At 43.3% G+C, this 26111-nt stretch overlaps 1 protein-coding gene across 1 annotated transcript in view; it reads right to left on the bottom strand.

Moving 5' to 3' along the window:
• Nucleotides 1-7792: 7792 nt before the first annotated feature.
• Nucleotides 7793-26111, bottom strand: part of LOC140198706 (coagulation factor IX-like) — a 152667-nt gene continuing 134348 nt past the window's right edge. Inside the window, exons 3-6 of the mRNA XM_072259724.1 lie at nucleotides 12831-12918; nucleotides 12110-12225; nucleotides 10374-10494; nucleotides 7793-8436 (exon numbers count right to left, since the gene is read on the bottom strand). Of these exons, the coding sequence (XP_072115825.1) occupies nucleotides 7808-8436; nucleotides 10374-10494; nucleotides 12110-12225; nucleotides 12831-12918 (954 nt within the window). The 3' untranslated portion in view covers nucleotides 7793-7807. The remainder of the gene's footprint in view (nucleotides 8437-10373; nucleotides 10495-12109; nucleotides 12226-12830; nucleotides 12919-26111) is intronic.

The following is a 26111-nucleotide window of genomic DNA, read 5'->3' as shown; positions in this document are numbered from 1 at the left end:
GGCTAGAAATAGGAAGATAATGCAGCTAAATACGTGGCTAAGGAGTTGGTGCAGGAGGGAGGGCTTCATGTTTCTGGACAATTGGGTCTTGTTCCAGGGAAGGTGGGACCTGTTCTGATGGGATGGGTTGCACCTGAACTGGAGGGGGACTAACATCCTTGCAGGTCGGTTTGCCAGTGCTGCCCGGGGGGCTTAAACTAGATTTGCAGGGGGAGGGGAACCAGAGTGTTAGAGCAGACAGTGAGGTGGAGGAGGATAAAGGTCATGCGAGAACTGCAAGTATAGTGCATGGAGTAAAGCCGGATCTAACATATAAAGATGCTTTGAGGAAAGAGAAACAGAATAAAGGGTGTAAAGGTAGTAAGGTAGAAGGGCTAAAGTGCGTGTACTTCAATGCAAGAAGCATCAGGAACAAAGGTGATGAACTGAGAGCTTGGATACATACATGGAATTATGATGTAGTGACCATTACAGAGACTTGGCTGGCACCAGGGCAAAAATGGATAGAGAGGTGGGGGTGGGGGGGGAAGGGGAGGAGGGGTGGCATTACTGGTCAGGGATACTATTACAGCTACAGAAAGGGTGGGTAATGTACCAGGATCCTCCTTTGAGTCAGTATGGGTGCAAGTCAGGAAAAGGAAGGGAGCAGTTACTCTATTGGGAGTATTCTATAGGCCCCCTGGTAGCAGCAGACATACCGAGGAGCAGATTGGAAGGCAGATTTTGGAAAGGTGCAAAAATAACAGGGTTGTTGTCATGGGTGACTTAAACTTCCCCAATATTGATTGGCACCTGATTAGTTCCAATGATTTAGATGGGGCAGAGTTTGTTAAGTGTGTCCAGGATGGATTCCTCTCACAGTATGTTGACAGGCCGACTAGGGGAAATGCCATACTAGATCGAATATTAGATAACGAACCCGGTCAGATCACAGATCTCTCTGTGGGTGAGCACCTAGGGGACAGTGACCACCGCTCCCTGGCCTTTAGCATTATTATGGAAAAGGATAGAATCAGAAAGGACAGGAAAAGTTTTAATTGGGGAAGAGCACATTATGAGGCTATAAGGTTAGAACTTGCGGGTGTGAACTGGGATGATGTTTTTGCAGGGAAATGTACTACAGACATGTGATTGATGTTTAGGGATCTCTTGCAGGTTGATAGGGATAAATTTGTCCCGGTGAGGAAGATAAAGAATGGTAGGGTGAAGGAACCATAGGTGACAAGTGAGGTGGAAAATCTAGTCAGGAGGAAGAAGGCAGCATACATGAGGTTTTGGAAGCAAGGATCAGACGGGTCTATTGAGGAATATAGGGTAGCAAGAAAGATGCTTAAGAAGTGGCTGAGGAGAGCAAGAAGGGGGCATGAGAAGGCCTTGGTGAGTAGGGCAAAGGAAAACCCCAAAGCATTCTTCAATTATGTGAAGAACTAAAGGATGACAGGAGTGAAGGTAGGACCGATTAGAGATAAAGGTGAGGAGATGTGCCTGGAGGCTGTGGAAGTGAGCGAGATCCTCAATGAGTATTTCTCTTCCGTATTCACCAATGAGAAGGAACTTGATGACGGTGAGGACAATATGAGTGAGGTTGATGTTCTGGAGCATGTTGATATTAAGGGAGAGGAGGTGTTGGAGTTGTTAAAATACATTACGACGGATAAGTCCCCGGGCCTGATGGAATATTCCCCAGGCTGTTCCATGAGGCGAGGGAAGAGATTGCTGAGCCTCTGGCTAGGATCTTTATGTCCTCGTTGTCCACGGGAATAGTACCAGAGGATTGGACGGAGGTGAATGTTGTCCCCTTGTTCAAAAAGGTAGTAGGGATAGTCCGGGTAATTATAGACTGGTGAGCCTTACATTTGTGGTGGAAAAGCTGTTGGAAAAGATTCTTAGAGATAGGGTCTATGGGCATTTAAAGAATCATAGTCTGATCAGGGACAGTCAGCATGGCTTTGTGAAGGGCAGATCGTGTCTAACAAGCCTAATAGAGTTCTTTGAGGAGGTGAGCAGGCATATAGATGAGGGTAGTGCAGTGGATGTGATCTACATGGATTTTAGTAAGGTATTTGACAAGGTTCCACACAGTAGGCTTATTCAGGAAGTCAGAAGGCATGGGATCCAGGGAATTTTAGCCAGGTGGATTCAGAATTGGCTTGCCTGCAGAAAGCAGAGGGTCATGGTGGAGGGAGTACATTCGGATTGGAGGATTGTGACTAGTGGTGTCCCACAAGGATCGGTTCTGGGACCTCTACTTTTCGTGATTTTTATTAATGACCCTGGATGTACGGGTAGAAGGGTGGGTTGGCAAGTTTGCAGACAACACAAAGATTGGTGGTGTTGTGGATTGTGTAGAGGATTGTTGAAGATTGCAGAGAGACATTGATAGGTTGCAGAAGTGGACTGAGAAGTGGCAGATGGAGTTGAACCCGGAGAAGTGTGAGGTGGTACACTTTGGAAGAACAAACTCCAAGGCAGAGTACAAAATAAATGGCAGGGTACTTGGTAGTGTGGAGGAGCAGAGGATCTGAGAGGTACATGTCCACAGATTCCTGAAAGTTGCCTCACAGTAGATAGGGTAGTTAAGAAACATTATGAGGTGTTAGCCTTCATAAGTTGAGGGATAGTGTTTAAGAGTCACGAGGTAAAGATGCAGCTCTGTAAAACTCTGGTTAGGCCACACTTGGACTACTGTGTCCAGTTCTGGTTGCCTCACTGTAGGAAGGATGTGGAAGAATTGGAAAGGGTACAGAGGAGATTTACCAGGATGCTGCCTGGTTTAGACAGTATGCATTATGATCAGAGATTAAGGGAGCTAGGGCTTTACTCTTTGGAGAGAAGGAGGATGAGTGGAGACATGATAAGGGTATACAAGATATCAAGAGGGATAGATAGAGTGGACAGCCAGCGCCTCTTCCCCAGGGCATCACTGCTCAGTACAAGAGGACATGGCTTGAAGGTAAGGGGTGGGAAGTTCAAGGAGGATATTAGAGAAAGGTTTTTTACTCAGGGAGTTGTTGGTACGTGGAATGCACTGCCTGAGTCAGTGGTGGAGGCCGATACACTAGTGAAATTTAAGAGACTGCTAGACAGGTATATGGAGGAATTTAAGATGGGGGTGTTATATGGGAAGCAAGGTCTAAGGGTCAGCGCAACATTGTGGGCCGAAGGGCCTGTACTGTGCTGTACTATTCTGTGTTCTATTTTCTAGGAAAGCATTTAATTGCAATAAGGGGAAATATGAGGCTATCAGGCAGGATCTTGGAAGCATAAATTGGAAACAGATTTCTCAGGGAAACGTACGGAAGAAATGTGGCAAATGCTCAGGAGATATTTGCGTGGAGTTTTGCATAGGTACATTCCAATGAGGCAGGGAAAGGATGTTAGGGTACAGGACCCATGGTGTACAAATGCTGTTGTAAATCTAGTCAAGAAGAAAAGAAGAGCTTACGAAAGATTCAAAAAACTAGGTAATGATATAAGATTATAAGGCTAGCAGGAAGGAGTTTAAGAAAGAAATTAGGAGAGCAAGAAGGGACCATGAGAAGGCCTTGGCGGACAGAATTAAGGAAAACGCCAAGGCATTCTGCAAGTATGTGAAGAGCAAGAGGATAAGATGTGAGAGAATAGGAGCAATCAAGTGTGACAGTGGAAAACTGTGTATGGAACCGGAGGAGATGGCAGAGGTACTTAATGAATACTTTGCTTTAGTATTCACTACGGAAAAGGATCTTGGTGATTGTAGGGATAACTTACAGCAGATTGAAAAGCTTGAGCATGTAAATATTAAGAAAGAGGATGTGCTGGAGCTTTTGGAAAGCATCAAATTGGATAAGTCACCGGGACCAGATGAGATGTTCCCCAGGCTACTGTGGGAGACAAGGGAGGAGATTGCTGAGCTTCTGGTGATGATATTTGCTTCATCAATGGCGACGGGAGAGGTTCTGGAGGATTGGAGGGTTGCAGATATTGTTCCATTATTCAAGAAAGGGGGGAGAGATAGCTTAGGAAATTATAGACCAGTTTGCCTTCAGTGGTTGGTAAGTTGATGGAGAAGATCCTGAGAGGCAGGATTTATGAACATTTGGAGAGGCATAATATGATTAGGAATAGTCAGCATGGCTTTGTCAAAGGCAGGTCGTGCCTTACGAGTCTGATTGAATTTTTTGAGGATGTGACTAAACACATCAGTGAAAGTAGAGCAGTAAATGTGGTGTATATGGATTTCAGCAAGGCATTTGATAAGGTACCCCATGCAAGGCTTATTGAGAAAGTAAGGAGGCATGGGATCCAAGGTGACATTGCTTTGCGGATCCAGAACTGGCTTGCCTACAGAAGGCAAAGAGTAGTTGTGGATGGGTCATATTCTGCATGGAGGTCAGTGACCAGTGGAGTGCCTCAGGGATCTGTTCTGGGACCCCTATTTTTCGTGACTTTTATAAATAACCTGGATGAGGAAGTGGAGGAATGGTTTAGTAAATTTGCTGATGACACAAAGGTTAGGGGTGCTGTGGATAGTGTGGAAGGCTGTCAGGTGTTACAGCGGGACATTGATAGGATGCAAAACTAGGCTGAGAAGTGGCAGACGGAGTTCAACTCATAAGTGTGAGGTGGTTCATTTTGGTAGGTCAAATATGATGGTAGAATAGAGTATTAATGGTATATTAATATAGTACCTTGGTAGTGTAGAGGTTCAGAGGGATCTTGGGTCTGAATCCATAGGACACTCAAGGCTGCTGCGCAGGTTGACTCTGTGGTTAAGAAGGCATACGGTGCATTGGCCTTCATCAATCATTGGATTGAGTTTAAGAGCCGAGAGGTAATGCTGCAGCTATATAGGACCCTGGTCAGACCCCACTTGGGAGTACTGTGCTCAATTCTGGTCGCCTCACTACAGGAAGGATGTGGAAACCATAGAAAGGGTGCAGAGGAGATTTACAATGATGTTGCCTGGATTAGGGAGAATGCCTTATGAGAATTGGTTGAGTTAACTTGGCCTTTTCTCCTTGGAGTGATGGAGGATGAGAGGTGACCTGATAGAGGTGTATAAGGTGATGAGAGGCATTGATCATGTGGATAGTCAGAGGCTTTTTCCCAGGGCTGAAATGACTAGCATGAGAGGGCACAGTTTTAAGGTGCTTTGAAGTAGGTACAGAGGAGATGTCGGGGTAAATTTTTTATGCAGAGAGTGGTGAGTGTGTGGAATGGGCTGCCGGCAATGGTGGTGGAGGTGGATACTATAGGGTCTTTTATGATACTCCTGGATAGGTACGTGGAGCTTAGAAATAGAGGGCTACGGGTAGCCAGAGGTAATTTCTAAGGTAAGGACATGTTCGGCGCAGCTTTGTGGGCTGAATGGTGTGTATTGTGCTGTAGGTTTTCTATGTGTCTATGTTAGATGGCTAGATTTACCCAAGTGTCACTGAGGGAAGAAGTAGGAGGTGTTCTTGATGGCTGGCGATGTTGAGTTCCCTAATTTTGCAGGTGATGTGCTGATCGTAGGTAGACAGAGACTCCTTCCAGATCGCCTGATTAAAGTCTTCCAACATGAAATGACAGGTGTCAGGCTACACCATTTCCTTTTTTGTTGATTACAGCTCGTTTCCTCAAGAGCTAGTTTGATGTCCGCCTGAGGTGAGATATTGACTGCAGTCAGGATAATAGCAGAGAACATAGGTGGAAGGTTGAAGCTGGTTGCTAGATGTTGTGTGTAATTTAGGTTTAATTTGATTTTCTTGGAAATGCTTGTATGACGCTCTGTCCCTGTAATGCTGCTGCAAGTAAGTTTTTCATTGCACTTGCGCAAATGATAATTACAACTTTAACTTTGTTGTATTATTGTAGTTATAAATCACTACTGTACAGGCACGGGCTCTTTGGCCCATCTAGTCCATGCTTAATCCTGTCAACTTGCACTTGGACCGTAGCCCTTCATACCCTGCCCATCCGTCTACTTATCCAAGCTTCCCTTAAATGTTGAAATCAACCCCACATCCACCAGTTTCACACTCTCACCATCCTCTGTAGGAAGACGTTCCCCCTCATGTTCCCCTTAAAAATGTCACCTTTCACCCTTATCCCATCATCTTTAGTGTTAGTCTCACTACACTTCAGTGGAAAAAGCCTGCTTGTGTTTACCCTGTCTATGCTCTTCATGATGTTGTATACCTTTATCTAGTCTCCACTCATTCCCCTACATTCCAGCAAATGAAGCCCTAAACTACTCAACCTATCCCTCAGGTCCTCAAGACCTGGCAACATTCTTATGAATTTTCTGTTTATTCTTTCAATTTATTGATATAAAGTATAAAGTATAATTCCTGTGGGTAGGTGACCAAAACTACACACAACTCTCCAAAATAGGGCTCACCAATGTTTTATACAACTTCAGCATGACATCCCAACTTCTGTACTCCGCATTGTGATTTATGAAGGCCAATGTGCCAAAAGCTCTCTATATGGCCCTGTCTACCTGTGACACCACTTTCAAGGAATTATAGATCAGTATTCCCAGATCCCTCTGTTCTACTGCACTCCTCAGTGCCCTACCGTTTACTGTAAGTGCTACCCTGACTCGTCCTCTCAAAGTTCAACACTTCAGAGCTGTCTGCATTAAATTCCATCTGTGGTGTCTGTGGTGGCCAGTGCTATCATGTTTGCTGTTGTGTGCTGGAGCAGCAGGCTGAGGGTAGCAGACACCAACAGAATCAACAAACTCATTCGTAAGGCTAGTGATGTTGTGGGGATGGAACTGGACTCTCTGATGGTGGTGTCCGAAAAGAGGTTGCTGTCCAAGTTGCATGCCATCTTGGACAATGTCTCTCAACCACTACATAATGTATTGGTTGGGCACAGGAGCACATTCAGCCTGAGACTCATTCCACCGTGATGCAACACAGAGCGTCATAGGAAGTCATTTCTGCCAGTGGCCATCAAACTTTACAACTCCTCCCTTGGAGGGTCAGACACCCTGGACCAATAGGCTGGTCCTGGACTTATTTCCTGGCATAATTTACATATTACTATTTAATTATTTATGCTTTTATTACCATTTAATTACTTATAGTGCAACTGTAACAAAAACCGATTTCCCTCGGGATCAATAAAGTATGACTATGACTATTATTTTTCAGCACATTTTCACAGGAGGGCCAGATCCCTCTGCAAACTTAGCCAGCTTTCCTCGCTGACCACTACACCCACAGTCTTGGAGTTATCTGCTAACTTGCTGATCCAGTTTACCACATTATCATCCAGATGACAAGCAACCATACAGTGAATCCTGTGGCACAGCACTTCTGTCGGAGAGGAAACCACATACTGCTGCAATCCGGCTTCTGCCACAAAGACAATGGTGCATCCACTGGATTAGTGGAGTCAATTATTGGATGTCCTGCTGGAATGAATCATTGTGTTTGGCATCAGGGAGTGGAAATAGCCAGGGCATGACTGGATAAACCTGGAGATGGTCAAATTACCTGATTCATCCGTCCCTTCCCTCCACGCGAGACCTGAAGAGGCAAAACCCTGCTTCTGGATTGCTACAACACTCTTGGTTGGCTCCAAAAAATAAGTTCACTTTTATTCCATAGTGCTGAGAAAACAAATGACTATGGAATTGAACTTCTGGATATTACCTAAGCTGTGTTGTAATTAAAACCTACAGAAAGCAGTTCAGGACATTTGTACAATTTGTAAAATGGTCATTTAAGAATTTAATAAACTGATTCAGGATTTTACTAGTAATGTGGAAATAACACAATTGAATATTTAACATCGAGATCTTTATTTCCCAGAAACTACATGTCCCTTACTAGTTTAAGAAACTAACATGAGAAGTATTTGCCAATGGTTCTGATGATTCTGTAAGATTCTCAAAACTTGCACTTAGCGTCAGATTTGCAGGATTCAGGAACTGCCTTATCCAGTGGAAGTACTTGTGAATTTTGGTGTAGGTTCCATACTTGCCCTCACGGGCACACCCTTCTCCCCAGCTAACTATCCCTGTCAAAAACCAGGTGCCTTTGTACTTTGTGACGTGTGGTCCCCCACTGTCTCCCTTACAAGTGTCTTTCGATGCCTCATAATATCCAGCACAGAACATGTTGTCAGTAATTTTAAACTTGGTGGTCGACCGGCACAGAGATGTCCAGACAACTGGCACCTGGAGGATTTGCAGTATGTTAGCTACCAGCCCACCTTCGAGTACCCTTCCCCATCCAGTCACGGTGGAAAACCGAATTTGTGTTAACTCCCGCACAGCAAAGTCTGGCTCAGGTAAACAGATAGGAACTGCATAGTCATTCAGAGTAATGGGCACATCAAGCTTCAGCATTGCAATATCATTGTCAACAGTCTCAGGGTTGTAGTTCTCATGGTTGATCATTTCCGACACGTTCCTTTTCTGCTCCGTCCCTTCTTCTATATTCAGCATATGTTCCCCTTCAGAGAGGAGTAAAGGTGAATTTAGTTAGGCTCACTTATCAAGTCAATCCATTTGCCTTGTGCAGGCCAACAGTAAATTGCCATTAGTTTCCAGGGTCCATCTGTTCAATGTTATTCCAAAACTCCATCAGGTGATCACATTCAATAATGAGCATGCTTGGAATTGGCAAATTCTAATCCCACACATTTTCATCAAACCCGTAAGATTCTACACACCGGGGGCAATTTAGAGTGCCCGAAAAACCAGCCAACCCACATGTCCTTAGGATGTGAGAGGAAAGCACAACTCATGCCAGCACAAGGGGAACATACTTGTTCCTCATAGACAGCACCCAAGGTCAAGGTTGATGCCAGGTTAATGGAGCTAAGAGTCAGCAGCTCTATCAGCTGCACTGCTGGCTCACCCCTTTCTGCATATGTAGGCCTTCGAGAAGCATATGATGGGGTTTTTAACAATCAATGTGTGACTATGCTGAATCCTTTAAGAACTAAAGAGATGGCTGGCTATAAATTTGGCATTTGCTCAGTTGTTGATGTTATTTGGTGAAAGCTTTAAATTGAACAGTACTTCTGTGTTGACATAATTTAAACTTTTTCAGAGCGGTAGAAAACTTTTTCTAGCCCCTGATTATTCTTTACTTATGTGTGAAATCCCAAACAAATCACCTGCAAATTCAATATGAGTTATACCCAAATCCATCTAATCCCCACATCAAACCACGGTAATCCCCATTACAGATTCCCAGACCAACCTGGCCTCAGCTGCACACTACCAATCCAAACTTCATGACATTATCTCAAATTGGTAGATTTTCAGTTATCTCATTTCCATGCAAATGAAACCACAATACAGAATTCAAAAGCAACCATATTTTGGGCTGCTCATTGGCCAATTTGGGGGCAGCTGCAGGGAATGTTGAAGGATAACACAGGATTTGTGTAAGTGGCTGGTTGTTGGTTGGCACAGATTCAATGATTTCAGTGATTCACTGGGCCTGCCTCCATGCCGCATCTATTTATTACTCTACAATCCTCCTTCACAAGGGGATACGACCGGGTCTTTTAAGAGAGTTTTAGATAGGTATATGGAGCTTAGAAAAACAGAGGGCTATGGGTAACCCTAGTAATTTCTAAGGTAGGGACATGTTCGGTACAACTTTGTGGGCCGAAGAGTCTATATTGTGCTGTAGGTTTTCTATGTTTTTATGTTTCTAAGGGCAAACACAAGCTATACGTTCCTAGTGGACTTCCAATCCAGTTCTTTTGACACAATCCCAAACCACTATAGCATCCAGATTTGTGGAAAAGTTTCAGTATCAAGTATCAACAACAATCAAATTGAAATGGGAAAAGGATGGAAGGGGTGAATCGTAATGTGGTTCCACAAAAGAGCTCAGGCTTTCAGTGATACCATGGTATCATTCTCAGCCTTGGATCTACTCCATGGCAGAGTTGAGAATAAAGAAACCAAAACCCAAAACTATGTTTCTAGCTGAAGACTGTCTGGGAGAGAAGGCATTAATCACTTTGAACAGTGCTGGTGAAGATAAGTAAATGTGTGCTGGACCAATGAATGTTTTGAAGATCTACTCCCATAAAGTTGGGCAGCACACAATACTGCTCCTGATTTGATGTTCCACAGTGAAAAGCCATTGCTTCACCCTCTGCATGCAAAGGAAATCCAGATTTGTATTTGATGGGGGAAGGGGTTGTTAGTACTGTAAATTTGCACTTGCAATGGAGGAGATGAGGGGAGAGATTGGTTGATGCGGGGGTTGGGGCAGATGAACAGGTGTGAGAGGAGGTGTGAGCTGGAGGAAGTTGCAACCACTCGAATGGGGTTGAAATAATAAATCAGCCATGATCGAAGCAGATCTGATGAGGCTGAATGGCTTAAATCTGCTCCTATGTCTTATGGTCTAAGAAAAACATACCTGCTACAATTTGCAGATCCTCACTCCTCTTGTCATGGGTGCAGTGAGCAGCAGTGAGAACCCACTGAGGAGCAATTAACACAGCGCCACACAAAAATTCTCCTTTATTAGTTAAAAATATCTGTTCAAAAATACAGACCAGAATCAGATAAAGCCTTCAGCTAATCCCACTCTAGGGCTCAGATACTGTACAAAGATTTAATAGTATAAATACCCATATAAGTTGAGGGGTATAAATACAAAAAGAATGGGGTACCTACACCTGATCAAGGACTACATCAATTTATCCACACAATGAGTATATGTACAAAGATCTAGAAGTTGGAACCTTCATGTTGTGTTAGATTCTGAAAGGTAGTGATGCTTCCTCCTGTTTCAGTAAATCTGGAGATGTGTGTCAGATCAAGAAAAGCAAGAGTGTCCTTTTTCACTGGTTGGAGCCAAAACCTGAGGCTAAATACCACCAGGATGCCGACCTTGTGCAATTGGATCCCTAATTTCATCACTTGCAGACGCCAGTCAGTTCAGATTGGCAACAACATGATCTCCATCAGCACAGGGGCTCCACACGGCTGTGTGCTTTGCCTCTTGCTCTACTCACTTTACACGTATGACTGTGAGACCAAGCACAGCTCCAATGCCATATGTAAGTTTGCTGATGTCATTGGCGAAATGAATGGTAGTGACAAATCAGCATTTTGGAGAGAGATTGAAAATCTGGCTGAGTGGCCAGACAATGACCTCACACTCAATGTCAGCAAGACCCAGAAGCTGATTATTAACTTCAGGAGGAGGAAAACAGTGATCCATGAGCCAGACCTGATCGGGGAAATCAGAGGTGGAGAGGGTCAGCAATTTAAAATTCCTCAGTGTTATCATTGCAGAGGAACGGTCACGCACAGAAGTGTAATATAAAGGAAGCATGGCAGCACCTGACTACCTCAGCAGTTTGCTAAAACTTTGACTAACGTCTATAGGTGTGTGGTGGAGACTATATTGACTAGCTGCATCACAGCCTGGAATGGAAGCACCAATGTCCTTGAACGAAGAATCCTACAAAAAGTAGTGGATACAGCCCAGTCCATCACAGGTAAAGCCCTCCCCACCATTGAGCACATCTGCATGGAGCGCTGTCGCAGGAAAGCAGCCTCCATCATCAGGATTCCACCACTCAGGACATGCTCTCCGCTCACCATCAGGAAGAAAGCACAGGAGCCTCCAGGTTCAGGAACAGTTATTATTCCTCAACTATCAGGCTATTGAACTATTGGGGATAACCTCATTCAAATTCACTCGCCTCATCACTGAACCTATGGACTCACTTTTGAGAACTCTTCATCTCATCTACTTGATATTTATTGCTTGCTTACTTATTTATTTATCTATCTATCTATCTATCTATCTTTTGTATTTGTCTTTTTCACATTGGTTGTCAGTCTGTCCTGTTGGGTGCAGTCTTTCATTGATTTTATTATATTTCTTGGACTTACTGAGTATGCCTGCAAGAAAATGAATCTCAGGGTACGTTGATAATAAATTAACTTCGAACTTTGAGGAGGAAGTCATGCATGTAGCATGTAGATTGAGCTGCTGGGTCAATTGTGCAAGGGAGCAGAGGAGAAGAGATTATTTCTCGATTATTTGATACCTGCAGGCTTTACCAGCCATGCCTAGTGACGCCAGTGAATTGTCATGGGCACTGCAGTTCTGATCAGAATCTAATTATTGGTGATTACCTGCCATGGGGATTGTCCTTTGACAGCATTCTTCCCATGCACAATTCTGGCCAAGCGGTCAGGTGCTTCAGCCACATGCTCCTTCATCCGGGGCGCTTTCCCACATGGGTACGGCACTATTGAGAAAATAAATCATTTCTTTTTTTCCATTAAGTAAATGTTGTGCCAACAGATTTGTTTTGATTTGGACACTACACTTCAGGTTATCTCCAACTAAGACTTTTGATCTATGGCAGTGATAGGGTCAGATAGCAGAAAGCCAATGTGTCCATGTGTCTTGTGGATCAACTGCTCAACCAGGTGTGGCTGAGATCGCAGCTCTTACCGACATTATTCTGCTCCACACCCCAATATGGGATGGGAACTAACTCCTCCGGCTCCACCATTCACCCTCAGCCGCTGCTTAACCTTCTTTCTGTCAAGGGATAATACTGCCCTTTCTTTGTATCTTAACCTTTCAGAATCTACCCTCCTCACACAGTCTCCTCTTTTTTAGGGTGAAGAACCTCAGCCCTGCCAATCGTTCTTCATCATTAAAGTCTTCAACTCCAACACCATTCTCCTGACACAATTATGGGGTCCTCAACTATGCACAGTTTTCTACCTGACCTAACTAAGAGCCTCTCTGCTCTTGCATTTTTGCTTTGATTGTTAAAGGAATATTTCACTTTATCTTTCCTTATCTGCCTTTCCCTTTGCCATCAGCTCTCCATGGACCTACTGAAGGTTCTGTTTGTGCTCCTGATGTCTCCAAATGCTGCTATCAGCAGGTTCATAGTTTCACCCTTCAGCACCTGCTCTTTGTCACCCTGTTTGTGCCAGTATTACAAATCACTTGTCAAATAAACATGGTAGAAATGACCTGTTTTTACACACGATACTCCATCTTCTGCAAGACTGTAGTCTTCTGTACAGCTACATTCACGAGATGAATGAGGAAAATCGTTGCAGAACTGCTGGCAATTCCCATTTTCAAAGATGCATTTAATCTTTGTGGTTTTTTCTACAAGCAAGCAAAGTAGGTTATTTTCAGGCAATGGAGATATAAGTGACTGCAGATGTTGGATCCTGAAGCAAAATGAACAAACAACTGGAGGAACTCAAAGGGTCAGGCAGCATCTATGGAAGGAAATGAAGCATTGATGATTCAGGTTGAGGTCCTTCACTTGGACTGCTCTTCTCCCTGGCATCCCAATAGTTAATTCCCACTGTTCTCTCCAATTAGGCCCTCACCTGACTTTCAGCCTGACCTGGGACTTACTCTGTCTGTCCAACTCCCAGTGCTGCTCTCTCATGGACAGATCAGCAATAACAAAGCTATTGGGATCAGGCAGGCAAGCAGGGCTAAGGCTCAGATTGTACCAGCTATGTTCTCAGTGAACATGCCCAAATCCTCAACCTGATCCCTCTTGTCCAAAACTAGAGGAATTTACACAGAATCGTTAGTTATTTTCCCTTTAAATATCATCTCCCAAGTGTGGTCCAGAGGCTTTCAAGGTCACCAAAAAGGAGTCCTAATGGACCTTGTTCAGAAAGCTGATCTGAGTTTTATAAGAATTTTATGAGGTTTGAAATTTTACAGAGTGGAACATGACATGATAAGACCTTTAAGAATGACACAAATAGAGATGGGAGATATCTACACATAACCATTTCGACCATAAAAGGGAAAATTCTGATGGTTATGAATTTGTGAGGAATTTGAGGGATCCTAAAGTCAGCAGAAACATTGAGACTGCTAATGTGACTAATACATAGTAAATCTCTGATAATTCAAAGATTTGGCATTGCTGGACTGGCAGATTTTCCACGCTACTGAATGCTACTCCATATAAATACTCCAACCATTTTTTGAGACAAGTCATAAAACGTGACAGCACAGAAATAGACATTTTTTCCCATCCTCTGTGCCGAAGTATCAATCTTGCCTTGTCCCATTGATTTGCATCCGGACCACAGCCCTCCAAATCGAACCCACATCCATCAGTTCCACTGGGAGCTCGTCCCACACTCTCACCACCCTCTGAGTGAAGAAGCTCCCCCTCATGGTCCCCTTAAACAATTCACCTTTCACCTTTAACCCATGACCTCCACTTCAAGTCTCATTCAATCTCAGTGGAAAAAGCCTACCCTATCTATACCCCTCATAATTTTGTATATCTCCCCTCATTCTTCTATGCTTTAGGGAATAAAGGCATAACTATTCAATCTTTCCTTATAACTCAGGTCACCCAGTCCCGGAAACATCCTTGTAAATTTTCTCACAATACTCCAAATTAGGCCTCAACCACGTCTTACACAACTTCAACATAGCATGCTCTCTCCTCTACTCAGTACTTTCATTTACGAAGGCCGGTGCGCCAAAATCTTTCTCTATGACCCTATCTACCTGTACTGCCACTTTTAATGAATTATGGGTCTGTATTTCCAGTTCCTTTTGTTCTACCAGAACCATCAATGCCCTACCATTCATTGTGTAAGTCCTACCCTGTTTGGTCCTACTGAAATGCAACACCTCACACTTGTCTGCCATTTTTCATCCCATTTTCCAGCTGGTCCAGATATTGCTGCAAGCTTTGATAGTCTTCCTTGCTGTCACCAATCTTGGTGTCATTTGCAGATTTGCTGATCCAGTTAACTGCTTTATCATCCAGATGGTTGGTATAGATGAAAAACAACAATGGATACAGCACTGACCTCTGAGGCACACCTCTAGTCACATTCTCCAGTCAGAGAGGCAACCATCTACTACAACTCTTGGGCTTCTCCTGCGAAGCCAATGTCTAATCCAATTTACTATCTCATGGTGAATATTGAGCGACTGAATCTTCTTGACCAACTTTCTTATGTGGAACTTTGCTGAAGGCCTCGCTCAAGTTCATGCAGACAACATCTACTGCCATGCCTTAATCAAATATCCTGGTAACTTCCTTGAAAAGCTGTAAAGAAAAGATTGAAAAGATTGGTTAAACATGACCTACCATGCAGTATACCTACATTGACTATCCAAATCAGTCCCTATCTACCCAAATACTAATGTACCTAGTCCTTTAGAATATCTTCCAATAACTGACCCACTACTGACGTCAGGCTCACCAGCCTATAATTTTCTGATTTATACTTAGAGCCTTTATTAAACAAGCAAAGAACCTTACCTATCCTCTCCTACGGCACCTCACCCATGGTGAAGGATGTTTTAAATATCTCTGCCAGGGCCCCTGCAATTTCTGCCCCAGCCTCTCATACAGCCCGAGGGAACACCTTATCAAGACTTGGGGATTTGTCCACCCTAAATTTCTTCCAAACAGCAAAATCTCCTCCTCCTCTCTAATCCATATACAGTTCATGACCTTACTGTTGTTTTCCCTCACTTCTTGGTCCATCTCTCGAGTAAATACAGATGCAAAATATCCATTTAAGATCTGCCCCATCTCCTTTGGCTTCACACATTGATGACCATTCTGATCTTCCAGAGGACCAGCTTTGTCCCTTGCTAACCTTTGGCTCTTCATATATCTGTAGAAGCCCTTGGGATTCTCCTTCACCTTGTCTGCTACAGCAACCTCTTACCTCCTTTTTCCCTCCTGATTTCCTTTTAAGTGTTCTCATGCATTTCTTATACTTCACAAGTACCCGATTTGTTCCTACCTGCCTACGCCTGATCTATCAATTTTCTTTTTATTTACTTTGAGTAACAGCATGGAATAGGCTTTCTGGCCCTTTGAGCTGCACTGCCCAGCAATGCCCAACCACCCCGATTTAATCCTGACCTAATCATGGAACAATTTACAATGAACAATTAATCTACCTGGTATATCTTTAGAATGTGGAGGCAACCAGAGCACCAGGGAAAACCCACGCATTTCACAGGATGACGTACAGACACTCCTTACAGAGGATGCTGGGATTGGACTCTGCACTCCGATGCCCTGAAATGTAATAGCATCACCCGAGTCTCTGCACTACTGTGGCTATGCACCTCCGTCTTTTTCTTAACCAGGACCTCAATATCTCTCGAAAACCAAGGTTCCCTAAAACTTTTATCCTTGCCTTTTATTCTGACAGGAATATACAAACGCAATGCTCTCAAAATTGCACTTTTGAAAGTCTCCCACTTGGTGCGTATATCCTTGCCAGAAAACAACCTGTCCCAAATCATACTTGCCAGCTCCTTTCTGATACCATCAAAACTGACCTTTCTCCAGTTTAGAATCTCAACCCAAGGACCAGAACTATCCTTCTCCATAATTATCTTGAAACTAATGGCATTATGATCACTAAATGCAAAGTGATCCTCTACACAAACTTCTGTTACCTGTCCTTTCTCATTTCCTAATGAGAGATCTAGTATCTTTTTAAACAAAATAAACTTTATAATGAAGAATTATTTCTAATAATAAACTGTTTAATTCCTATTCATTCTTTACATTCATAGTCAATGCTTTCTGAACTGTTCACACCTGCATTCATACAAACCAACAGGATTGCTGTCTGTCACACATGTGGCACTCTGGGGTGGTATAATGCTACAATAATAATTGGTGGGCTTCCTCCTCAATCCGGCCACTCCCTCTCTGGTTGAGGAAGAACTCTACTCTGTGGTCCTTCCCACCGAGCCCTTGTGGTGGCTGCATCAAATTTCCGTGTGTCCCTCAGCACGAACTCCTGCAGCCTGGGAAGTGCCAGTCGGCAGCATTCCTCCACGGACATTTCGGTGTGTTAGCAGATCAACTAGTTTCAGGCAAACCAAAGAGCTGATGAACTGCCAACAGCACTTGCTGTTTGACTCTGAGTGTGTCCCTGGGAACAACCCTAGATCTCAGGGTCTTCTATCACGCAACTCCTCGTGAGGAACTGTAGCACAGGCTAATAGGAGATCTAGTATCACACTCTCTCTAGTTGGGACCTCTATGTACTGATTAAGGAAACTATCCTGAACAGATTTGGCAAACTCTATCCCATCCACCCCTTTTCCATTATCCCAGTCAATATGTGGAAAGTAAAAATCACCTATTATCACAACCTTATGCCTTTTGCAACAGTCTGCGATCTCTCTACAAAATTTCCTCCTCTAAATCCCACTGACTTTTGGGTGGCTATACTATAATCCCATTAATGTGGCCATCCCTCTCTTATTCCTCAAAGGTCTTTTGAAAACCGAAGTAATTAACACCCACCTATTCTCCTTTACTTATCCTAGTTGTTATTTCTTCAAAAAAATTCCAGCAGATCTATCAGGCCAGATTTTCCCTTAAGGAAACCATGCTGATTTTGGTCCATTTTATTATGTGCCTTCAAGTACCCCGAAACCTCATCCTTAACAATTAACTCCAACGTCTCCCCAACCAATAAGATCAGACTAACTGGTATATAATTTCCTTTCTTCTGCCTCCCACCCTTGAAAAATGGAGTGATATTTGCAATTTTACAGTCCTCTGAAACCATGTCAGAATCTATTGATTCTTGACAGATCATTACTATTGCCTCCAGAATCTCTTCTGCTACCTCATTAAGTACCCTGGGGAGTAGTTCATCTGGTCCAGCTGACTTATCAACCTTCAGACCTTTCAGCTTCCCAATAGCAACTGCACACACTTCTGCTCCCTGACTCGCTTGAATTTCCAGCTCGTGTCTTCCCCAGTAAGCCTGATGTAAAATATTTAGTTAATTTGTCCGCCATCTCCTTGCTCCTCCATTACTATCTCTCCTACATCATCTTCCGATTCCCTGATATCTACCCTCATCTCTCTTCTACTCTTAATATACCTGAAAAAACTTTTGGTATCCTCTTTGATATGATTAGCTAGCTTACCTTCATATTTAATCGTTTTGCACCTTATGGTTTTTTTCGTTGCTTTCTGTTGGCTTTGACTTCCTTTGTCAGCCGCTATTATGTCATCCTGCATTTAGAATACTTCCTCTTCTTGGGAAGTACTTATCTTGTGCCTTCCAGCTTGCTCCCAGAAACTCCAGACATTGCCGCTCTGCCATCATCCCTGCTAGTGTCCTCTTCCAATCAACTTTGGCAAGCTCCTCTGATACATTTGACTTTAGCTTCTTGCTCTCAAATTGCAGGGTGAATTTGATCATATTATGATCACAGCCTCCTAAGGGCTCCTTTGTATTAAGCTCCCTAATCAAATCTAGATCATTACACAACACCCAATCCAGAATAGCTGATCAAATAGTGGGCTCAACCAGCAGCTACTCTGAAAAGCCATCTCATAGGCATTCTACAAACTCTCTCTCTTGTGATCCAAAATCAGCACCAATCCCATTTTCCCAATTTACCTGCATATTGAAATACCCCATGACTACTGTAACATTGCCCCTTTGACATGCATTTTCTGTCCCTCAGTATTACTTATAGCCCATATGCTGGCTACTGTTCGCAGGCCTGTATGTAACTCCCATCAGGGTCTTTTTACCCTTGCAGTTCTTAACTCTACCCACACGGATTCTACATCCTTTGATCCTATGTCACCTCTTTCTAAGGATTCGTTTTCATTTTTTCCACACTGAGCCACAGCACCCCTCTATCCACCTGCCTGTCCTTTCGATACAATCTGTACCCTTGAATGTTAATCTCCTAATTATAATCTTTCAGCCATGATTTAGTGATGATCAGAAAGAAAGAAAAATTAAGCAAAAAAAAATCTACCTACAACCTTCGTCTGTCCTTGAAGAAGCCTCTGTGAGATGCTACATGTAGTACAATAAATTCTTCAGCACATCACATGGAATTAAGGGGAGTGTGGGGAATTTTTCTCCATTGAGTTTAAAAGGCAATATCATCAGCTGATGTTGAAACTTCAGGATATCCAACCACTCAGAGACTGGATTATTAAGATTTTTACAATAGAATGGGAATCACTAAGCATTACCAAAAGCTAACAGTGCATGGAGATTAGCACCTGAACTATAATTTAGGTGCCTGCTCTCTGATCCAGTCCAGACTGAAGTAATTTTAGAAAGGTTATGGAGGATCTGAGGAACATCAGCATGGGAAAAGAGTAGAGCAACTGTGTTTATTCTCCCTGGAGTGTAAAAGGTTAAAATGAGATTTGAGAGGCAGGCATTCCAGATTATGAAATGTCTTTGCAGAGTAAACAGAGGAGGAACTGTTTCCATTTGCAAATGTCAGTGACCAGCAGTGCATGAGCCGTTTTCCAACTGGGAGGTTAGAATGATCCAGACTATGCTCTCTGAGAAAGCAGATGAAGGTCCCATGTTGTGCTGCAGAAGCTAGCTATTCAGCCTTCCCAAAGCACCTCTCAAAGCAATTCCAACCACACCCCCTCCAGCTTATAACTTGCCTGTAACATCTATAACCCATGATTCTCGACCACCCACACCAGTCACAGAACAAACCTGCACACCTTTGGGAAGTGGGAGAAACCAGCACATCCATGGGAAACACATAATGTCACAGGGACACAGTCAGCTCTAGAGGTCAGGATTGAGTCTGAGTTTCTAGAGCTGTGACTCTATAGACAATAGACAATAGACAATAGGTGCAGGAGTAGGCCATTCTGCCCTTCGAGCCGGCACCGCCATTCACTGTGATCACGGCTGATCATCCACAATCAGTACCCCATTCCTGCCTTCTCCCTATATCCCCTGACTCCGCTATCTTTAAGAGCCCTATCAATCTCTTTCTTGAAAGCATCCAGAGACTTGGCCTCCACTGCCTTCTGGGGCAGAACATTCCACAGATCCACCACTCTCTGGGTGAAAAAGTTCTTCCTCAACTCCGTTGTAAATGGCCTACCCCTTATTGTTAAACTGTGGCCTCTGGTTCTGGACTCATCCATCAGCGGGAACATGCTTCCTACCTCCAGCGTGTCCAATCCCTTAATACTCTTATATGATTCAATCAGATCCCCTCTCATCCTTCTAAATTCCAGTGTATACAAGCCTAGTCGCTCCAATCTTTCGACATATGACAGTCCCGCCATCCCAGGAATTAACCTTGTGAACCTGCACTGCACTCCCTCCATAGCAAGAATGCCCTTCCTCAAATTTGGAGACCAAAACTGTACACAATACTCCAGGTGGGGTCTCACCAGGGCCCTGTACAACTGCAGAAGGATCTCTTTGCTCCTATACTCAATTCCCCTTGTTATGAAGGCCAGCATGCCATTAGCTTTCTTCACTGCCTGCTGTACCTGCATGCTTACTTTCAGTGACTGATGAACAAGGACACCTAGATCTCATTGTACTTCCCCTATTCCTAACTTGACTCCATTCAAATAGTAATCTGCCTTCCTGTCCTTGCCACCAAGGTGGATAACCGCACATTTATCCACATTAAACTGCATCTGCCATGCATCCACCCACTCACCCAACCTGTCCAAGTCACCCTGCATATGTATATTGTAAACAGCTTCGGTCCCAGCTCAGCCCATCACAGAAACCAGCCCCGAAGAACCCCCACCACCCTCCCTGAACATTTTCTCTTCTCCCCCCACCCCTCCCATCGAGCAGGAGGTACAGAAGCCCAAACACACGTCCCATGTCTAGCAGTAACTTTCAAAAGAGAACGGGATTAATACCGTTCAGAACAGAAATTGCAGTGCACTCGGAAAAGGCTGGAGAGGTTTAGTTAGGGATCAACCATGGGCCAAATGATTGTGCCAAACTGTATAATGCTGAAATTCTGTGAGTATTGGTCTTGTGTTGGCTATAATCCTCCAGAACCCTTAAGATCAAGGAGCTGTGAAGCAATGCTGCTGTAATTCACTGGAAGGGTAAAACTTTGTGAGGAGTGGGGTAATTCAGATCCTGACTGTCATCCCAAGCACATGGCAGGAATTGGGAGAAAGCAGATTGAGGAGAAGTGCCAGAGGTAATGGGAGCTGGTCTAGATCAATACAGGAGTTCAGATGGGAAAAGGGAATCTGTGTCCATGAGATAATTAAACATGCTATGGACCGAGGAGTAGAGAGTGCAGGGCGTGCTGCACTTGATCAGCTCCCACCTCAGAGGTTGTGGAAAATCAGGGGTTATGGTACAGGAGGTAACATTTTAGCGTGGTTAGAAAATTGGTTAACAGGAAGCAGAGTTCACATACAGGCAGGCTCCAGGTTCATTAGGGTTCCATTCCTGAGAATTGTTCGTATCCTGAATAGCTCATAAATCAGAATAAACAATAGCAGTGTGTGGGAGAGAATCACAGAAACAGCTGGGATGGGAGAGTGAGCAGGCATGGGAACTCTGGCCCGGCTGACACAATGCTCCCACCTCTGCTCAGCTTGACAGACCCCAATTGCTGCAGCTCGGGGTGGGGAGAAGTGCCATGCAGACCCACTTGGAGGCAGATGAAGGCAGTCCCACCACAGTTAGCCGAGTCCGTAAATCCAGGAGAATCGACACATAGGTCTTCCTCACCTTGGCAAAATGTGCTGCACTTATAAAACAAGTTACCTAGATTAAGGCACCAAAGGTACAGTTGCTAAATTTGCTGATGATACAAACATAGGTAAGAAAGTTAGCTGTGAAGGGAACATGAGGGAGATACAAAGGAACAGAAATAGCTGGAGTCTTTGAAACATGAACAGAATGACGAGGTGAATTTATTTTCTCTCAAATGGTTGAGGGACTTTGCAACTCTCATCCTGAAAGCACAGAGGAAGCACATCCTGAACATTTCTAAGGCAGAGGTAGATAGGTTCTTGATAAGCTAGTGGGTGAAAGTTTCTGGCGTTAGGTGGGAATGAAGTTAAGATCAGATTAGCCATTGTCCTATTGAATGGCAAAGACCAAGAACATGACCCCTGGCCTGAATTTGTATGCTCTGGCTGGCTGCAGTGATGTCTGTAAAAGTCATTGGGATTGAGAGAGACATGAATCGAAATGAAACACGGGATAAATGAAAGGTGGGATGGATGAGTGATAGGGACATGCAGCAGAGCATGCAGGGATGGATAGGTAGAGAGGAAATATTTGTCAGTGATGGATGGGAAGTGTGATAATTGCAATGTTGAAGGGAAGGGTGAAGCAACGAAAGAATGGGATGAAGAAAGAGAGAGGTGTTTGTATGAACAAAGAAACTTAAATGGGGTTCGTCAGTAGGATTTAGACAATTAGTAGATACGCCCCATTTTCCTGCTTTCTCCCCAATTCGTGCACACACATTGATCACCCAATTCACGCACACACTGAGTCCCCAATTCTTGCACATACAGCAATTCCCCATTTCATGCACATAAATTGATTCCCCAATTCATGCATAAACACTGATTCCCCAATTCATGCACAGACACCGATTCCCCAGTTCATGCACACACTACAATTCTGCAATTCATGCACACACAGTGCTCCCCCAATTCATGCACACATTGATTCCCCAATTCATGAACATATTGATTCTCCAATTGATGCACACATTAATTCCGTAATCCAGGTACACATTGATTACTTAATTCATGCACACACATGAATCACCAATTTATGCACACATTGATTCTCCATTTCATGCACACACCTCAATTCCCAAATTAATGTACACACATTGATTTCCAATTCATGCACAAGCACTGATTCCCCAATTCATGCACACACTATGATTCCCCAATTCATGCACACACAGTGATCCCCCAATTCATGCACAAACTGATTCCCCATTCATGAACACATTGATTCCCCAAATGATGCGCACATTGATTTCCCAATTCATGCACAAACATTGATTCCCCATTTCATGCACACGCATTGATTCCAAAATTCGTGCACACATTGATTCCCAATTCATGCACTCACATTGATTACCCAATTCATGCACATGCATTGATTCCCCAATTCATGCACACATTAATGCCCTATTTGACGCACACATTGTTTCCCTAATTTATGTACACATGGCGATTTACCAAATCATGCATACATTAATTCCCCAATTCATGCACACACATTGATTCCCCAATTCAGGTACACACATTGATTCTCCAATTCATGCACACACATTGATTCCCCAATTCAGGCACACACATTGATTCTTCAATTCATGCACACACATTGATCACACAATTCATGCACAAACATTTATTCTCTAATTCATGCACATATTGATTCCCCAATTCATGCACACATTGATCATCAATTCATGCACACACATTAATTCTCCATTTCATGCACACACTAGATTCACCAATTCATGCACACACATTAATTCTCCATTTCATGCACACACTAGATTCACCAATTCATGCACACGTTGATTCCCTAATTCATTCACACATATTAGTTCCCAATTCATGCATTGATTCCCCAATTCATGCACACAATGATTCTCAATTCATGCACAGACACCGATTCCCCAAATCACGCCCATACATTGACTTTCTAATTCATGCACACACATTGAATCCCCAATTCATGCACACACATTGATCCCCAAATTCTTGCGCACATGGATTCCACAATTTAAGCGCACATTGATACCCCATTTCATGCACACATGGATTCCCTAATTCATGTACACACATTGATTCTCCAATTCATGCACACACATTGATTCTCCAATTCATGCACACACATTGATCCCACAACTCATGCCCAAACCTCTATTCTCCAATTTCTGCACACATTCATTCCTCAATTCATGCACACATTGATCCCCAATTCATGCACACACATTAATTCCCCATTTCATGCACACACTAGATTCAGCAATTCATGTACACATTGATTCGCTAATTCATGCACACATATTAGTCCCCAATTCCAGCATTGATTCGCCAATTCATGAACACAATGATTCCCAATTTATGCACACACACTGATTCCCCAAATGATGCACACACATTGATTCTCCAATTCATGCACACACATTGATTCCCCAATTCAGGCACACACATTGATTCTCCAATTCGTGCACACATGGATTCCAGAATTCATGCACACATTAATGTCCCATTTCATGCACACATGGATTCCCTAATTCATGTACACACAGTGACTCCCCAAATCATGCACACACATTGATTCCCTAATTCATGCACACATATCAGTCCCCAGTTCATGCATTGATTACTCAATTCATGCATACAGTGATTCTCAATTCATGCACACTCTGATTCCCCAAATCATGGACACACATTGATTCTCTAGTTCATGCACACATGGATTCCAGAATTCATGCACACATTAATGCCCCATTTGATGCACACATTGATTCCCTAATTTATGTACACACAGTGATTCCCCAAATCATGCACACACATTGATTCCCCAATTCATGCACACACTAGATTCCCCAAATCATGCACACACATTGATTCCCAATTCATGCACACACATTAATTCCCCAATTCATGCAGACACATTGATTACCCATTTCATGCACGCACACTGAGTCTACAATTCATGCACACATTGATTCTCTAATTCGTGCACACACGTTGATCCCCCAATTCATGCACACACTGAGTCCCCAATTCTTGCACAGACAGCAATTCCCCATTTCATGCACATAAATTGATTCCCCAATTCATGCACACATTAATTCTCCATTTCATGCACACACATCAATTCCCCAATTAATGGACACACATTGATTCCCCAATTCATGCATACACACTGATTCCCCAATTCATGCACAGACACCGATTCCCCAGTTCATGCACACACTACAATTCTGCAATTCATGCACACACAGTGCTCCCCCAATTCATGCACATATTGATTCCACAATTCATGAACATATTGATTCTCCAATTGATGCACACATTAATTCTGTAATCCAGGTACACATTGATACCCTAATTCATGCACACACATGAATCCCCAATTTATGCACACATTGATTCTCCATTTCATGCACACACCTCAATTCCCAAATTAATGCACACACACTGATTTCCAATTCATGCGCATGCACTGATTCCCCAATTCATGCACACACACCGATTCCCAAATTCATGCACACACACCGGTTTCCCAGTTCATGCACGCACACCGATTCCCCAATTCATGCACAAAGTAATTCCCCATTCATGAACACATTGATTCCCCAACTGATGCACAAATTGATTCCCCAATTTATGCACACATTGATTTCCCAATTCATGCACAAACATTGATTCTCCATTTCATGCACACGCATTGATTCCAAAATTCGTGCACACATTGATTCCCAATTCATGCACTCACATTGATTACCCAATTCATGCACATGCATTGATTCCCCAATTCATGCACACACACCGATTCCCAAATTCATGCACACACACCGGTTTCCCAGTTCATGCACGCACACCGATTCCCCAATTCATGCACACATTGATACCCCAATTCATTCATGCATGGATTCCAGAATTTACGCACACATTAATGCCCCATTTGATGCACACATTGATTCCCTAATTCATGTACACACAGTGATTCCCCAAATCATGCACACACATTGATTCTCCAATTCATGCACACATTTATCCCCAATTCATGCACACAGATTAATTCCCCATTCCATGCACACACTAGATTCCCCAAAACATGCACACACATTGATTCCCAATTCATGCACACACATTGATTCCCCAATTCAGGCACCCACACCGATTCCCTAATTCATGCACACACACTGGTTCCCCAATTCATGCACACACACCAATTCCCCAATTCATGCACACACATTGATCCCTAATTAATGCACACATGGATTCCACAATTCATGCACACATTAATGCCCTATTTCACGCACACATTGTTTCCCTAATTTATGTGCACACAGCGATTTACCAAATCATGCACACATTGATTCCCTAATTCATGCACACACATTGATTCCCCAATTTAAGCACATATATTGATTCTACAATTCATGCACATGCACTGATTCCCCACTTCAGACACACATATTGATTCTCCAATTCATGCACACATATTGATCCCACAACTCATGCACAAACATTTATTCTCCAACTCATGCACACATTGATTCCACAATTCATGCACACACTTTGATCCCCAATTCATGCACACGTAATAGTCCCCAATTTAT

Source organism: Mobula birostris, chromosome 6 (genome assembly GCF_030028105.1).
Source record: "Mobula birostris isolate sMobBir1 chromosome 6, sMobBir1.hap1, whole genome shotgun sequence".
NCBI classification, from domain to species: domain Eukaryota; kingdom Metazoa; phylum Chordata; class Chondrichthyes; order Myliobatiformes; family Myliobatidae; genus Mobula; species Mobula birostris.
The sequence above is the reverse complement of the archived record's forward strand: the minus strand, read 5'-3'. Positions and strand labels throughout refer to the sequence as shown.